This window comes from Brassica napus, chromosome C5 (assembly GCF_020379485.1).
Source record: "Brassica napus cultivar Da-Ae chromosome C5, Da-Ae, whole genome shotgun sequence".
Lineage (NCBI taxonomy): Eukaryota > Viridiplantae > Streptophyta > Magnoliopsida > Brassicales > Brassicaceae > Brassica > Brassica napus.
The window spans coordinates 23,661,939-23,674,285 of record NC_063448.1 but is presented as its reverse complement, the minus strand read 5'-3'; the positions used below and the strand labels follow the sequence as shown (position 1 = coordinate 23,674,285).

At 34.2% G+C, this 12,347-nt stretch overlaps 1 protein-coding gene across 3 annotated transcripts; it reads left to right on the top strand.

Annotated features, from left to right (window-relative positions):
• Window positions 1-5,446: 5,446 nt before the first annotated feature.
• Window positions 5,447-11,878, top strand: LOC125587722. Of its 3 annotated transcripts, XR_007324020.1 has the most exons (5): window positions 5,457-5,790; window positions 6,100-6,249; window positions 6,336-11,272; window positions 11,341-11,462; window positions 11,554-11,878. XR_007324020.1 is itself a non-coding variant. In XM_048758750.1 (3 exons), exon 3 carries the CDS (start codon window positions 6,936-6,938, stop codon window positions 8,289-8,291), a length of 1,356 nt encoding a protein of 451 aa, XP_048614707.1. In that variant the 5' UTR covers window positions 5,457-5,790; window positions 6,100-6,249; window positions 6,336-6,935; the 3' UTR covers window positions 8,292-11,878. The 3 variants fall into 3 exon arrangements, 1 of the variants encoding a protein (XP_048614707.1); XR_007324021.1 differs by having other exon boundaries at window positions 5,447-5,790; window positions 6,100-6,247; window positions 6,336-11,462; XM_048758750.1 differs by having other exon boundaries at window positions 6,336-11,878.
• The last annotated feature ends 469 nt before the right edge of the window (window positions 11,879-12,347 follow it).

Below are 12,347 nucleotides of genomic sequence, written 5' to 3'. Positions count from 1 at the left end.
AGAAATGCATTGATGATGGTAGAGAGAATATAAACGAGTATTAATGGAGACGGCCAGAGGGGAGAGTGCGAGAGTAGAACTGAGGTTTCAACATAAAATAAAACCTTCCATTATTATACTCTTTTGTTTAAATATATATGATTCTTTGAATATCAAATAAATATTCATGTGTACTGCAATTATAATATTCTGGATTTGCTAGGACTAGGAGATTATCTATCAACATTTAGGACAAGAAATCCGTGATTTGATTCTTTGATCACTATCTGCTTACAGAGAAGTCATGTGTTTTTTGGTACCTTGAGTTGAAAAATCTCAATTAGTCTTTATGTGTTACGTTTAAAGTTGGTCAAATGCCTAAGCAGCTGCAATTCTAAAATAAAGATTTATCTCATTACCAAATACCAGCCTTTTTTTCTCTTAGCAAAGGGTTACCATACAAAACAAAAAAGAAAAAGAAATTAAAATCTCATCTAAAGTTCACATTCCATTGGTATAAGCAAATGCTTATAAACAAACGGTCAAGAATCGAGACTCTTACCAGCACAGCAAAAAAATAAAAAAAATGAATTACAAAATTTTAATTTTAGCTGGACAAACAATAATTAATTTTAAAAAAAACTTAATCTCTATTTTTTTATAATTGGTTCCAGTAATATATATTTTAAAATGCAAATAAAATCTACAATTATAAAAATTAGATGATCGATAATATAAAATTTAGAAATACATATTCTATACATAGGGATTAACATTATCAGAATTTGATTGTTACATATGTAAAAAGGCTTGTGAGAAGTTATTTTTTTGGAAATTGCCAAAAATACTATTTTCAAAATATCATTTTTCATGTTTACACTAACCAATTTTATCCTCATCTTTAATGAAGAGTAAAAGACATTTATAACCTTTTGATTACCTTTGACAAAAAAAACATATGGTTAGGTTAACTAATCTAAACTTAAAACATCAACTCTAAACCTTAAATCATCAACTCTAAACCCTAAACCATGAAACATCAATTCTAAACCCTAAACTCCGAAACATAGACTTTAAACCTTAAACCCTAAAACTTCAAATCTAAACCCTAAAACATCAACTCTAAACCCTAAACGTAAACTCTAAACCCTAAATTTAAACTTAAAACATCAACTTTAAACCCTAAATCATCAACTCTAAACCCTAAACCCTAAACCTTCAAATCAAAACACTAAAACATCAACTCTAAACCCTAAACGTAAACCCTAAACCCTAAACCTTATATTTTTCTGAAATCTGAACCCTAAAACCCTAAACCTTCAAATCTAAACCCTAAAACATCAACTCTAAACCCTAAACGTCAACCCAAAACCCTAAATCTTCAAATCTAAACCCTAAATCTTCAAATCTAGGGTTTTAGGGTTTAGGGTTTAGGATTTAGGATTTAGGATTTATAGTTAAAGTTTAGGGTTTAGGGTTTAGAGTTGATGTTTTAGGGTTAAGGGTTAATTTTTTAGGGTTTAGGGTTTAGAGTTTACTTTTTAGAGTTTAGGGTTTAGTGTTGATAGTTTAGGGTTTAGGGTTTAGGGTTTAGGGTTTTGGGTTTAGTGTTGATAGTTTATGGTTTAGAGTTGAAGTTTAGGGTTTAGGGTTTAAAGTTGATGTTTTAGGGTTTAGAGTTGATGGTTTAGGGTTTAGGGTTTAGAGTTATTGTTTCTGGATTTAGGGTTTAGAGTTGATGATTTAGGGTTTATAGTTTATTTCAAAAAAAATAGGGTTTAGGATTGATAGTTTAGGGTTTAAGGTTCGTATTTCAAAAAAATAGGGTTTAAGATTGATGGTTTAGGGTTTAGAGTTGAGTTTTAGGGTTTAGGGTTTGAATTTTGAAATAGTATAATTCAAAAAAAAAATAAAAAAATTATTTATTTATTTTTTTAGATTTTTATTTATTTAAATATTTATTTATTATATATATAAAGAACATGGACATAAGAGTTTTTTGTCACTTAATGAAGAATGTATTTTTGAAAATGTCAAAAAGTGATAGCATGAAAGTGGTAAACATGTAATTTCTCCTATTTTTTCTCCATAGATATTGATGATGTAAGATTTTCGAAACATTCAAGCATTTAAAATAATAATTATTTTCATAGATATTCATTTATATAATTTAAATTTAAATATTAAACTTTATATTTAAAGGGATACACTGAATGATTAAACGTTATTTAATTCAAAATTATGGCAAAATAAGATTTTCAAATCTTTTATATTTATAAATAATATATTTTAAACACAAAGAATAAATTAAATAAAAAATATTTATATTTATAAAAAGTAATATACAATAACGTCAATGTCAAAGTTTTATCCTAAAAATTGATCAAAATATCAATTATATTAAACAATTTACATTGTTACGCATATACCTTGGATTACTTGGTGTTTAAATATAGTAAAATATTAAATATGTAAGTAAATAGTAACAATCCATATAGTTTTCATGATGTTTACTAAGTTAAAGTGGTAAAAATTCTTATTATGTATCAAGTAAACAAATTGTTTAAGATAATGTACAAAAAGTAACTAATTCGAAAAACAAATATATATAAAAGATAATTTATGTTTTCACATTGATCTTATTCGACAACATTTTTAAAAAATTTCATTCTATATTAATTAAAATTGAACATATATTGTAAACAAAGTACATCAGTTAAATTTCTCTAATTTTTAACAGTAAAATAAAATGATTTGTAAACAAACACGTCTTTGCTACTACTGCTAAAAAAATAATAATAATTATTTTCATTATATAGAAAAAAACTATGGTTATTGAATCTAAATAAAAATTAAAAATAAGTATTAAGTTAAAACAATGATTATTTCAATACTGTTAAGAAATATATATAATTGGACAGTTCAAATGAAAATTGCAATATAAAAAATTGATAAAGAATAAATAAAAGCATAACTAAAATTAAATAAATTAAAATTAAACATATTAAAAGACCTAAACCGCCAAAAATATAACAATGCATCATTCCAAATATTTGATAATCGCTTAAGAAACATAACCAACTGCAACTACATATTGTCTCAATTTTCTTACAAAAACATAGTCAAAAGAAATTTCTGAGAAAAATATAGAAGAGGAACCACATCAATGACGATTTACATATAATATAAATTTAATCTTTCAAAATAAAATACAAATGTTAAATGTTAAATTGATTTTAAAACTAAAATTTTCCATTTATACTACTAATAAATTAAGATTTATACTACTAATAAATTAAGATTGACCATAGTAAAAAATTTAGTTGAAATTGGTTAATCAAAAAGAAATATTTCAAATTAAAATAATTTACATATAATGTAGAATGCAAGAATCACAAAGATGTAAAACTGAAAAAGTTAAAAATACATTCGAGTAGAATATGATAAATTAAATAGAACTATACTAATGTAAACCACCCTTGGCGCAAATAAATAAAATAAATATCAATACTAATGTAAGCCGAAAATTTATGTAAGATATTATTTTAATATGAAAACATGTTTATCAGCTGGAAACTTAGAAGCTCATGTTAAAGGCATTCAAAAATATTTTGAAAAGAACAACTCTAGCATCAGCCTCCATCATCTACAAACTTTAGTCGGCGGTTTGTATGTAGATATAATTTATATATATGGTATAACAATGTTTTGCAAAGGTGTGAAAGATGTAGAAAACCTAAATAGACAAAATTGGTTGAGAAAACCGCTAAGTTTGGCAGATGTTGGAATCACATTAAAAAAATCATTGCAATTTATCTACATGGTATAACAATGCTTTGCAGAGATGAAAACAATGTAAGAAAAACTTACATAGATAAAACTGGTTAGAAACAAATCTCCAGACAGTTAGTGTTGGAGTTAATTAATGCACAGAGTAAGAGTTAAGAAACTCAAATGTTACTCGATCTCTTTACAATCAACGAGGGTTACATTATCATACCATCCAAAAACATCAAGAAGAGCGAACTAAAGGTGGGTATGAATCAGATATCCGGGGTTTTAGAAGTATTCGTGATCTTATTTGTTTCGTCCGAATAATCAATTATCCGATTTGATTCGACCCGTAACCATCCAAATATTCGGTGTCCTGGATATCCAGAAAATTTTAGTTTTTAGCCAGATATCTGATTTGATCCGTAAAAATAAATTAAAATTAAAACTAAATCTAAAAATAATATAAAATAACAATATTTTATTATAAAATAAAAATTAGATAATTCAAAAAATTCTAATATCTAATATAATAAATTTAGTATATAAATACTCTAAAATGTAAATAAAGTAAAATATTATATAAATTATATATAGAATTTTTTAAATATATGTATATATATGCATATAATGGATCGGATATATGTACCTAAAAATATTAGTGTTTGTGTACGTTTCTTATGGATATTGTATATTAATAATTGCTTTGCTTCGTAGAGTTATGAATATCTGAAAATTTTGGTACGAATTGAAATAGATAAGGAATCAAATAAAAATTTATTGATATTTTATCCGGTCACTCACTGTTATTTGTATAAGAAAATGAAAAAAAAAATAATATATATCATTTGATATGTGTTGAATCACTTTAATTTCCTAAAAGTAAAACATCAGATCATAGCTATTTTCAGTACTTTATGAATAACACTTTGTGGGGTTATGTTGGCCATAAATATATAAAAAGTTCAATTTTTCTTCGTTTACGTTTTACCAATCTCATATTCCCCAGACTTTTATATTACATCAACAAAACGTTTACATAATACATTAATAAACTCATGAATTTAACTTAAAACCAAACAAATCCATTATGGAACAAAACTACAACTCGAAATATCAAAACAAACCATCTTATTATCATACACTCGCTAAAGCAACGATAACAAATCCATACTTTCAAATTAAATAAACCGAGCAGTCTTAACTTATGAAAATAGCACAAATACAAATAAGATACCACTAGTTTCTCATAATATTGACCCCCTGTTCGGGAACACGCTAGGCGCTAGTCGGGCGGTCGGGTTGGGCCTAGCGCCTAAAGAGAAAGTCGGGGATTAATCAGAAATTATGCGGGGCGAAATTTTTAGATTGTTTACTATGTTATAAAACATGTTAATATTTAATTGTGTATAACATTAATACATTTTCATGTTTAAGATTGTATAAAACACACAAATAGAATATATAAACTTAATATAGTGTAATTTTCATCAAAATTATGAATATAAATGATATTTATAAAATTTTAGATCAAATAAATAAATAAAAATATTATTAATTTTTTTTTAAAAAAAATAGATTAAGCGGTATAGGCGGAGAAAATCAGATATCCGATTTTTTAAACCGATTTGGCATAAATGGGAGAGCAGCTATGAGAACAGGGATATTGACGCATCGAATTTTTAGATTGCCGAGAAAGTTTATTAACTGAAAAAACATTGAATAGTAATTAGAACATTTGGTTTTTCCACAACATTGCCCTTGTGCTTTATCTTTAATTCTTTGTTTTATCGTCGTTGACTTACAAACTCAACTTGGGAGGTTTCTATGGTCTGCGACAAAGAGAAGGGATAGAGCATAATCCAAGTTTCAGTTACGGTCCGCGACAAAGCCGAGTCTCAGATGTGATCTGGCGGCGTCTGTGTATGGTGTTGATTTAATGGAGGAGGAGTATCAAGTCCTGATCCAAGAAAATTGCAGATACGGCTCTGGTCATCTGGCGCAGATTCCGCCTCCACTTGTTGTCGAGTTCTTTCTTGGGTATACACTATATTCATTGAATAATTGTCATATTAACTTCTGTGTTTTGAAAAAAATTAGGATTTTGTTGGAATTGATCTCTTGCTACTGCTTTCACTATATTTGATTATGACTCAATAGACTCAGCTTGTGTGCATGTTCATACATTAAGCCTAGATATTAGAATCGACAGAACAGTTGAACCCATGTTATGTCTTCATGGCTGCATACCTGTATGTTGATAGTCTAGATATGTTTGTTTCTTTACCATGCAAGATAAACTCTGGAGACCGAATCGAGAAGGCTAAGATATGCTTTTTCCTTTTGCAGATATATCTAGACCCATAGGAGATTATAGCTAACAGAGCATGAGCTCCAACCACAAGATCAGTTTCTGATATTTGCTTCAGACGGACTATGGGAACAGCTGAGTAATTACCAAGAAGATGTTGACATCGTTCAGAACCACCCACGAAACGTGTGCGTTAGACCCATTTTCCCCCAAGTAAATAACTTATTACAAAACCAAATATTGAGTCTGACATATGCTGTGTGAATGAACGCAGGGGATAGAATGTAGACTGGTGAAGATGGCACTGCAAGCTGCAGCAAAGAATAGAAAAAAAATGATATCTACGTACTGATCTGAAGAAGACAGAAAGAGGCGTGAGGAGGCATTTCCACGATGACATGATAGATACAAGCATACATACGAGAGGAGGAGATTTAAGAAGGTTGAAGAAAAGATAGGAGTTGCGGAGCTGAACAAGGAAGCTTGAAGTTTATAAATGAATGAATAAAGACACGTGCGTGTTAAGTAGAGAAAATATAAATACTAGCTTGGAGTTTGTTAGATGGTTATCTTGAGATTACAATTGTGAATCTTAGCATATGAGCTGAGAGCTACTCAGGTGATAGAGTAGTTGAGGATTCAGGTGATAGAATCCTCCATTGTTGTAATTCTTGAGTTGATTCATCAATATACGAGTATTTCCAGTAGATACGATCTTTGATCTTATCAGTTGGTGCGGTGAAACTGATTCGAGCTCACGCGACGGTGCCGGTTGCGATTTCGAACGATCGCGAGGAAGACGAGACCTCGATCGATCAGATCTACGGTGGAAACGACGAGTTAGAGTTGCAATCGAGATTTCGAGGAGTGAGTGATGTCGAAGGCGAAGATAGTACCGGAGAGTCCGATGATCGGTTCCAAAGAAGAATTGATCGGTTCCGAAGAAGAATTTGAGGTCGAGGACTCTGATCTGACGGTTGATTTCTTGCGCGGTGGTTACTCGAGGCTCAATCGAGCTATGAAGGAGGTAGAGAGTAATCAAGAGAACACGAATCAGGAGCTCAACGCGATGCGACAGATCTTAGAGCGCCTCGATCCACTACGAAGTCAACAACAACATTCACAGCCAGGTTCTTCACGAGATCAGGTACATTCTCGACACTGGGAACGAAACCGGGAAGAACACTCGCTAGGTTATCGATCTGGGAATACGAATTTGGATACTAGAGATTCAATGTCGAAAAAGATTCTGATGCCTGTGTTCTCTGGGAAGCAACCTTATGTGTGGATCACAGACGTGGAACGATGGTTTAGTATTGGGAGATATGAGGATATGGAAAAATTGGAGTTGGTTGCGTTAAGTCTGGAAGGTTGCGTTAAGAAGTGGTTTGGTTGGGAGCTGAAGCGGAGTGGTTTTCAAAACTGGCAAGAGTTCAAGGAGAAATTGGTTTTGCGGTTCACAGAGTCTATTGAAGAAGAGCCAGCAAGTCGTCTCATTGTACTCAAGCAAACGGGTTCAGTAGCTGATTATGTATCTGAGTTTGAGGAGTTATCAGAGTTGGTTCCGGGGTTGACTGATGAGTTCTTGATCAAGATTTTTTACAACGGGCTTACACAAGAGATGAAGGAGGTAATCAGAATGAAGGAGCTTAAAGGGTTAGAGAATCACATCGCAGCAGTCTTGAGGATGGAAACAAGCGCCTTCTGTAAAGTTGTCACTGCATGGGGAACTCGTTATCAGAACCAATCTCAGCCAAACGCGTTGAGGTCATCATCGGGCTGTAATTCACAACGCCATTGGGGTAAAAATGATAACAAACGGATTCATGCAACAGGAGCAACTAGTGGAGCAGGGAACCATAAGAAGGAGAGCAACACTAATACTACACCTTCGAGTGTGCGTCCTCGTTTGAAGCATTCGACAGAGGAGTTGGATAGAATGAGGAAGGAGTTCATATGTTTCAAATGCGGCGCAAATGGATGGACAAGAGCTCACATATGTCCTAATAAGGAGATGAGAATCTTAACAGTCATCAATGGTCTCGAAATGGAAGTCTTGGAGGATGATGAAAAGTCGGAGGAAGAAGTGATTGTGTATGCTCCAGCTAAAGAAATGAGGATCCTTTCATTAAATCGTTTTTGGGAAACACTCTCCAAGAACAACAAAACTTTATGGGAAGATCAACAACAACAATGTTATTGTCATGTTCGACAGTGGCGCTTCCCATAATTTCATCTCACCTGATACGGTGCAGAGGCTCAAATTGAGAGTTTATGCTGATACGAGCCTCGACATTCTGCTAGGCAACGGCACGACAGTTAATGGCACGGGCGTGTGCAAAGCTGTTACATTCCGCTTAGCAGATACCGAATTCATTTCGGATTTTATAGCTTTGGAATTGGGAATGGTTGACGTTATTCTAGGAATTCAGTGGTTAGAGACGTTGGGAAAATGCGAAGTAGATTGGAAGAAGCAAGAACTGTCATTCGTGTATCAATGACACAGAGTGAGATTGTTCGGAGATCCACACTTGCATTGTTCTTCAATCTCATTAAAGTCACTGTCTCCTATCTTTAATGCTGAGACGGGAGGAAGAGAAGCGCTTCTGCTCTCAGCAAGCGAGGTAACCACATCCATTCCAGAAATTCCGAGAAAGCTGCAGTCCTTGCTGGATGAGTTTGATCATGTTTTTGCAATGCCCACGGGTTTACCACCTTTCCGAGGCTATGATCACGCAATAAACTTGAATCCAGGGGTGACTACAATATATGTACGCCCGTATAGATATCCTCACGCAACCAAAGTAGTAATGGAGAAATGGCTGACCAAGCTGTTGGGCTACGATTTTGATATCTTATACAAGCCTGGTTGCGACAACAAAGCGGCAGATGGGTTGTCTCGAATTGAAAATGAGAGTTTACTACATTGCGGATCAGTTTGTTTAGCTTTGACGGTGCCTTCAGTCATTCAAAACCAAGATATTTACAACGAAATTGCGGAAGATGCAGAATTACAGAGATTGATTTCGTTGGTGAGGAGAGACGAGTCAGTTAACGCTCATTATCGAGTGATTGATAACAAATTGTGGTACAAACGAAGGTTGGTCATACCAAAACAGTCGACGTTGATACCACTGATCCTATTTGAATGTCATGAGTCATGATGGAAAGGTAGGTGGTCACTCAGGAGTACTAAAGACAGTCAAGAGGGTTCAGACAATGTTCCATTGGGAAGGGTTATATAAGACGGTTCAGAATTATGTCTCAGAATGTGGTGTGTGCCAAACTCACAAGTATTCTACACTGTCGCCAGCAGGGTTACTACAACCTTTACCAATTCCGGAACGTGTGTGGGAAGATATCTCGATGGATTTCGTGGAGGGTTTGCCTACTTCTCACGGCATTAACGTGATCATGGTCGTGGTGGATCGTCTGAGTAAATATGGCCACTTTATCGGCTTGAAACACCCTTTTACAGCAGTGGATGTGGCGAGTAAATTCATGACAGAGGTTGTTCGTCTTCACGGTTTTCCAAAGTCTATCATTTCGGATCGTGACAGGATTTTTTTGAGCAATTTTTGGAAGGATTTGTTTCGCCTTTCGGGTACTAAACTGAAGTATAGTACTGCTTTTCATCCTCAAACAGACGGCCAGACGGAGGTATTGAATCGATGTATGGAGACATATCTACGTTGTTTTGCATCAGGACACCCTAAGACGTGGTATAAATTCCTCTCATGGTCGGAGTTATGGTACAACACATCATTTCACACTGCGTTAAAGGCAACCCCGTTTCAGATCGTCTATGGCCGTGAACCTCCACAGCTATTACGTTTTGAAGATGGTTCAACACAAAACTTTGAGTTAGAATCTGCACTAAAGAGAGATGCGATGTTGGTCCAGATTCGTCTTCACTTGGTTTGTGCTCAATCGTTGATGAAGTCTCATGCCGATAAACATAGGAGGGATGTTCAGTTTGCGGTGGGCGACATTGTGTATCTTAAGTTGAAGCCATTTCGTCAGAACACGGTGGTTAAACGTTATTGTCAAAAACTAGCTACGAAATTCTTTGGCCCTTATGAGATTACAGAAAGAGTGGGCAAGGTAGCTTATTGCTTATGGTTACCCGCGGAATCCAAAATACATCATGTCTTTCACATTTCACTATTGAAGGCGGCTTTGGGCCAAGATCAAGTCCTTCAGGTTATTCCACCAACATGTACAGACTTGGAGAACATTATCATGGAACCTGCTGAAGGGTCGCTTCTCGCGTTCGGGAAGATGGTAATGTGGAGCTATTGGTTCGTTTGAAGAACTCGTTGGAACAGGACAACTCGTGGATGCGTTTGAGGGAATTTGAAGATCATTTTCCAGATTACAAGCTTGAGGGCAAGCTTGCTCTCAATGGGGGGGGGGAGGGGGGGGGGGTATTGATAGATACAAGCATATCTACGAGGAGAGGAGATTTAAGAAGGTTGAAGAAAAGATAGGAGTTGCGGAGCTGATCAAGGAAGCTTGAAGTTTATAAATGAATGAATAAAGACACGTGCATGTTAAGTAGAGAAAATATAAATACTAGCTTGGAGTTTGTTAAACGGTTATCTTGAGATTACAATTGTGAATCTTAGCATATGAGCTGAGAGCTGCTCATGTGATAGAGTAGTTGAGGATTCAGGTGATAGAATCCTCATTGTTGTAATTCTTGGGCTAATTCATCAATATACGAGTATTTCCAGTAGATACGATCTTTGATCTTATCATGACATCACTATGGTAGTCATCTTCCTTGATACCAATGTAGTGAGCTCTGCCAAAGGACCCTCTCTTTCTATCCGAGGAGGCGGTATGATTAATTTCCCCAAGAAACTCTAAAAGTTACTTCCTCCCTCTTTTTAGATTTAGCTACGTACGTATAAGAAAAAACGTCGGTCTTTGTAGGTAAGAGAATATATAATTGTAACGTGAAAGCCACATAGTACTACTGACGTTTGGAACTCAATTCCAGTGTAGTTCCTGTTAATTGCTGCAGAGACCATGGTATCCATTATCTTCCACGACTTTTCTACTCATGCTATGTGGGTTTCCATCCATCGAATAAAGACTCATTGATTGCTTCAGCAACGAGGAGGTTCATCTACCTGATTATGTTTTGGTGATTGATTTTGTAATATAGGAAACAAATGGATGGGAAGGTGCTGCCGCAGTCATAAGGTTAATGCATCAGTGCTTTTACCTCTTCTGGAAGAGCTACAAATTATATCTGTCTTTATATGTCTCAGGATGATGGCTACAAATTATATCGGTGCATTCTCTTTGAGAAAACTTCTTTTACAGCTTCTGAGAAACAGTCATGTGCCTTCTTCACGAGTTGTGTATGTTACATCTTTTACACATCGTTCTGGTGATCATCTTCTCACAACCAATGGAATGTTTTTTATCCTACTATGAGAGTAAGATAGCTGATGTCTTTTAATGAATATCTTTGTCTGTAGTTTTTTCTGCGAGGTTTGACAAGGATTCTGTTACGGGAGTGTACTCTTCGGTGATGCTTATACGGTTGCTTCCTTTTGTGAGATAGTATGCCTTGTACTCTTCTCATACGAGCTTCATAGACAGCTTCACCTCCTCACGGATGATTCACATCACGTCTCTATTGCGTAGCGTAGGCACTCTTATCATTCTTCATTCGGCCGAAGTCGGAACCATATATATCTCTGTAAAATCGGTGGGCCTGCCATATAATATTAATTAGGCCCTTTAATATGAAACTATAAACGCATTACAAAATCTATATTATAATAGATCAGTTTTTGCTCACTCCTCAGCGTGCCACGTCATAGTTTTGTGGGCCCCACATTTAAAAAGTGTAAAAAAGTGTCAAGTCCATGGTTCGAACCCGTGTCATTGAGATATAAACACCAACATTTATACCACTAAGCTAACTGATACCTTTGTACATTGATGGCCGAACCTAATAATATCTAATTTTTTGGAAGTTAAAATATTATTTTTCTTAATGCTTCTTTCACTATCGACCAAATTTTAGTGAAATGATTTGTCTTAATAATTTATTTTTCTTTTTTTAACTATTATCCGTTTAGAAACTATAATATGAAACCATTGGTTCGACATCACGACTATCTAAGATTCATTACATGAAAACAAACAAATAATAATAATTTTTGATTATCACATGAAAAAACCCAAAAAACAAACATTTTAATCGAACAAACCAAATAAATATTGATTTAAAATGATAGTTATATTTTAGGAGATTAAAAACAAA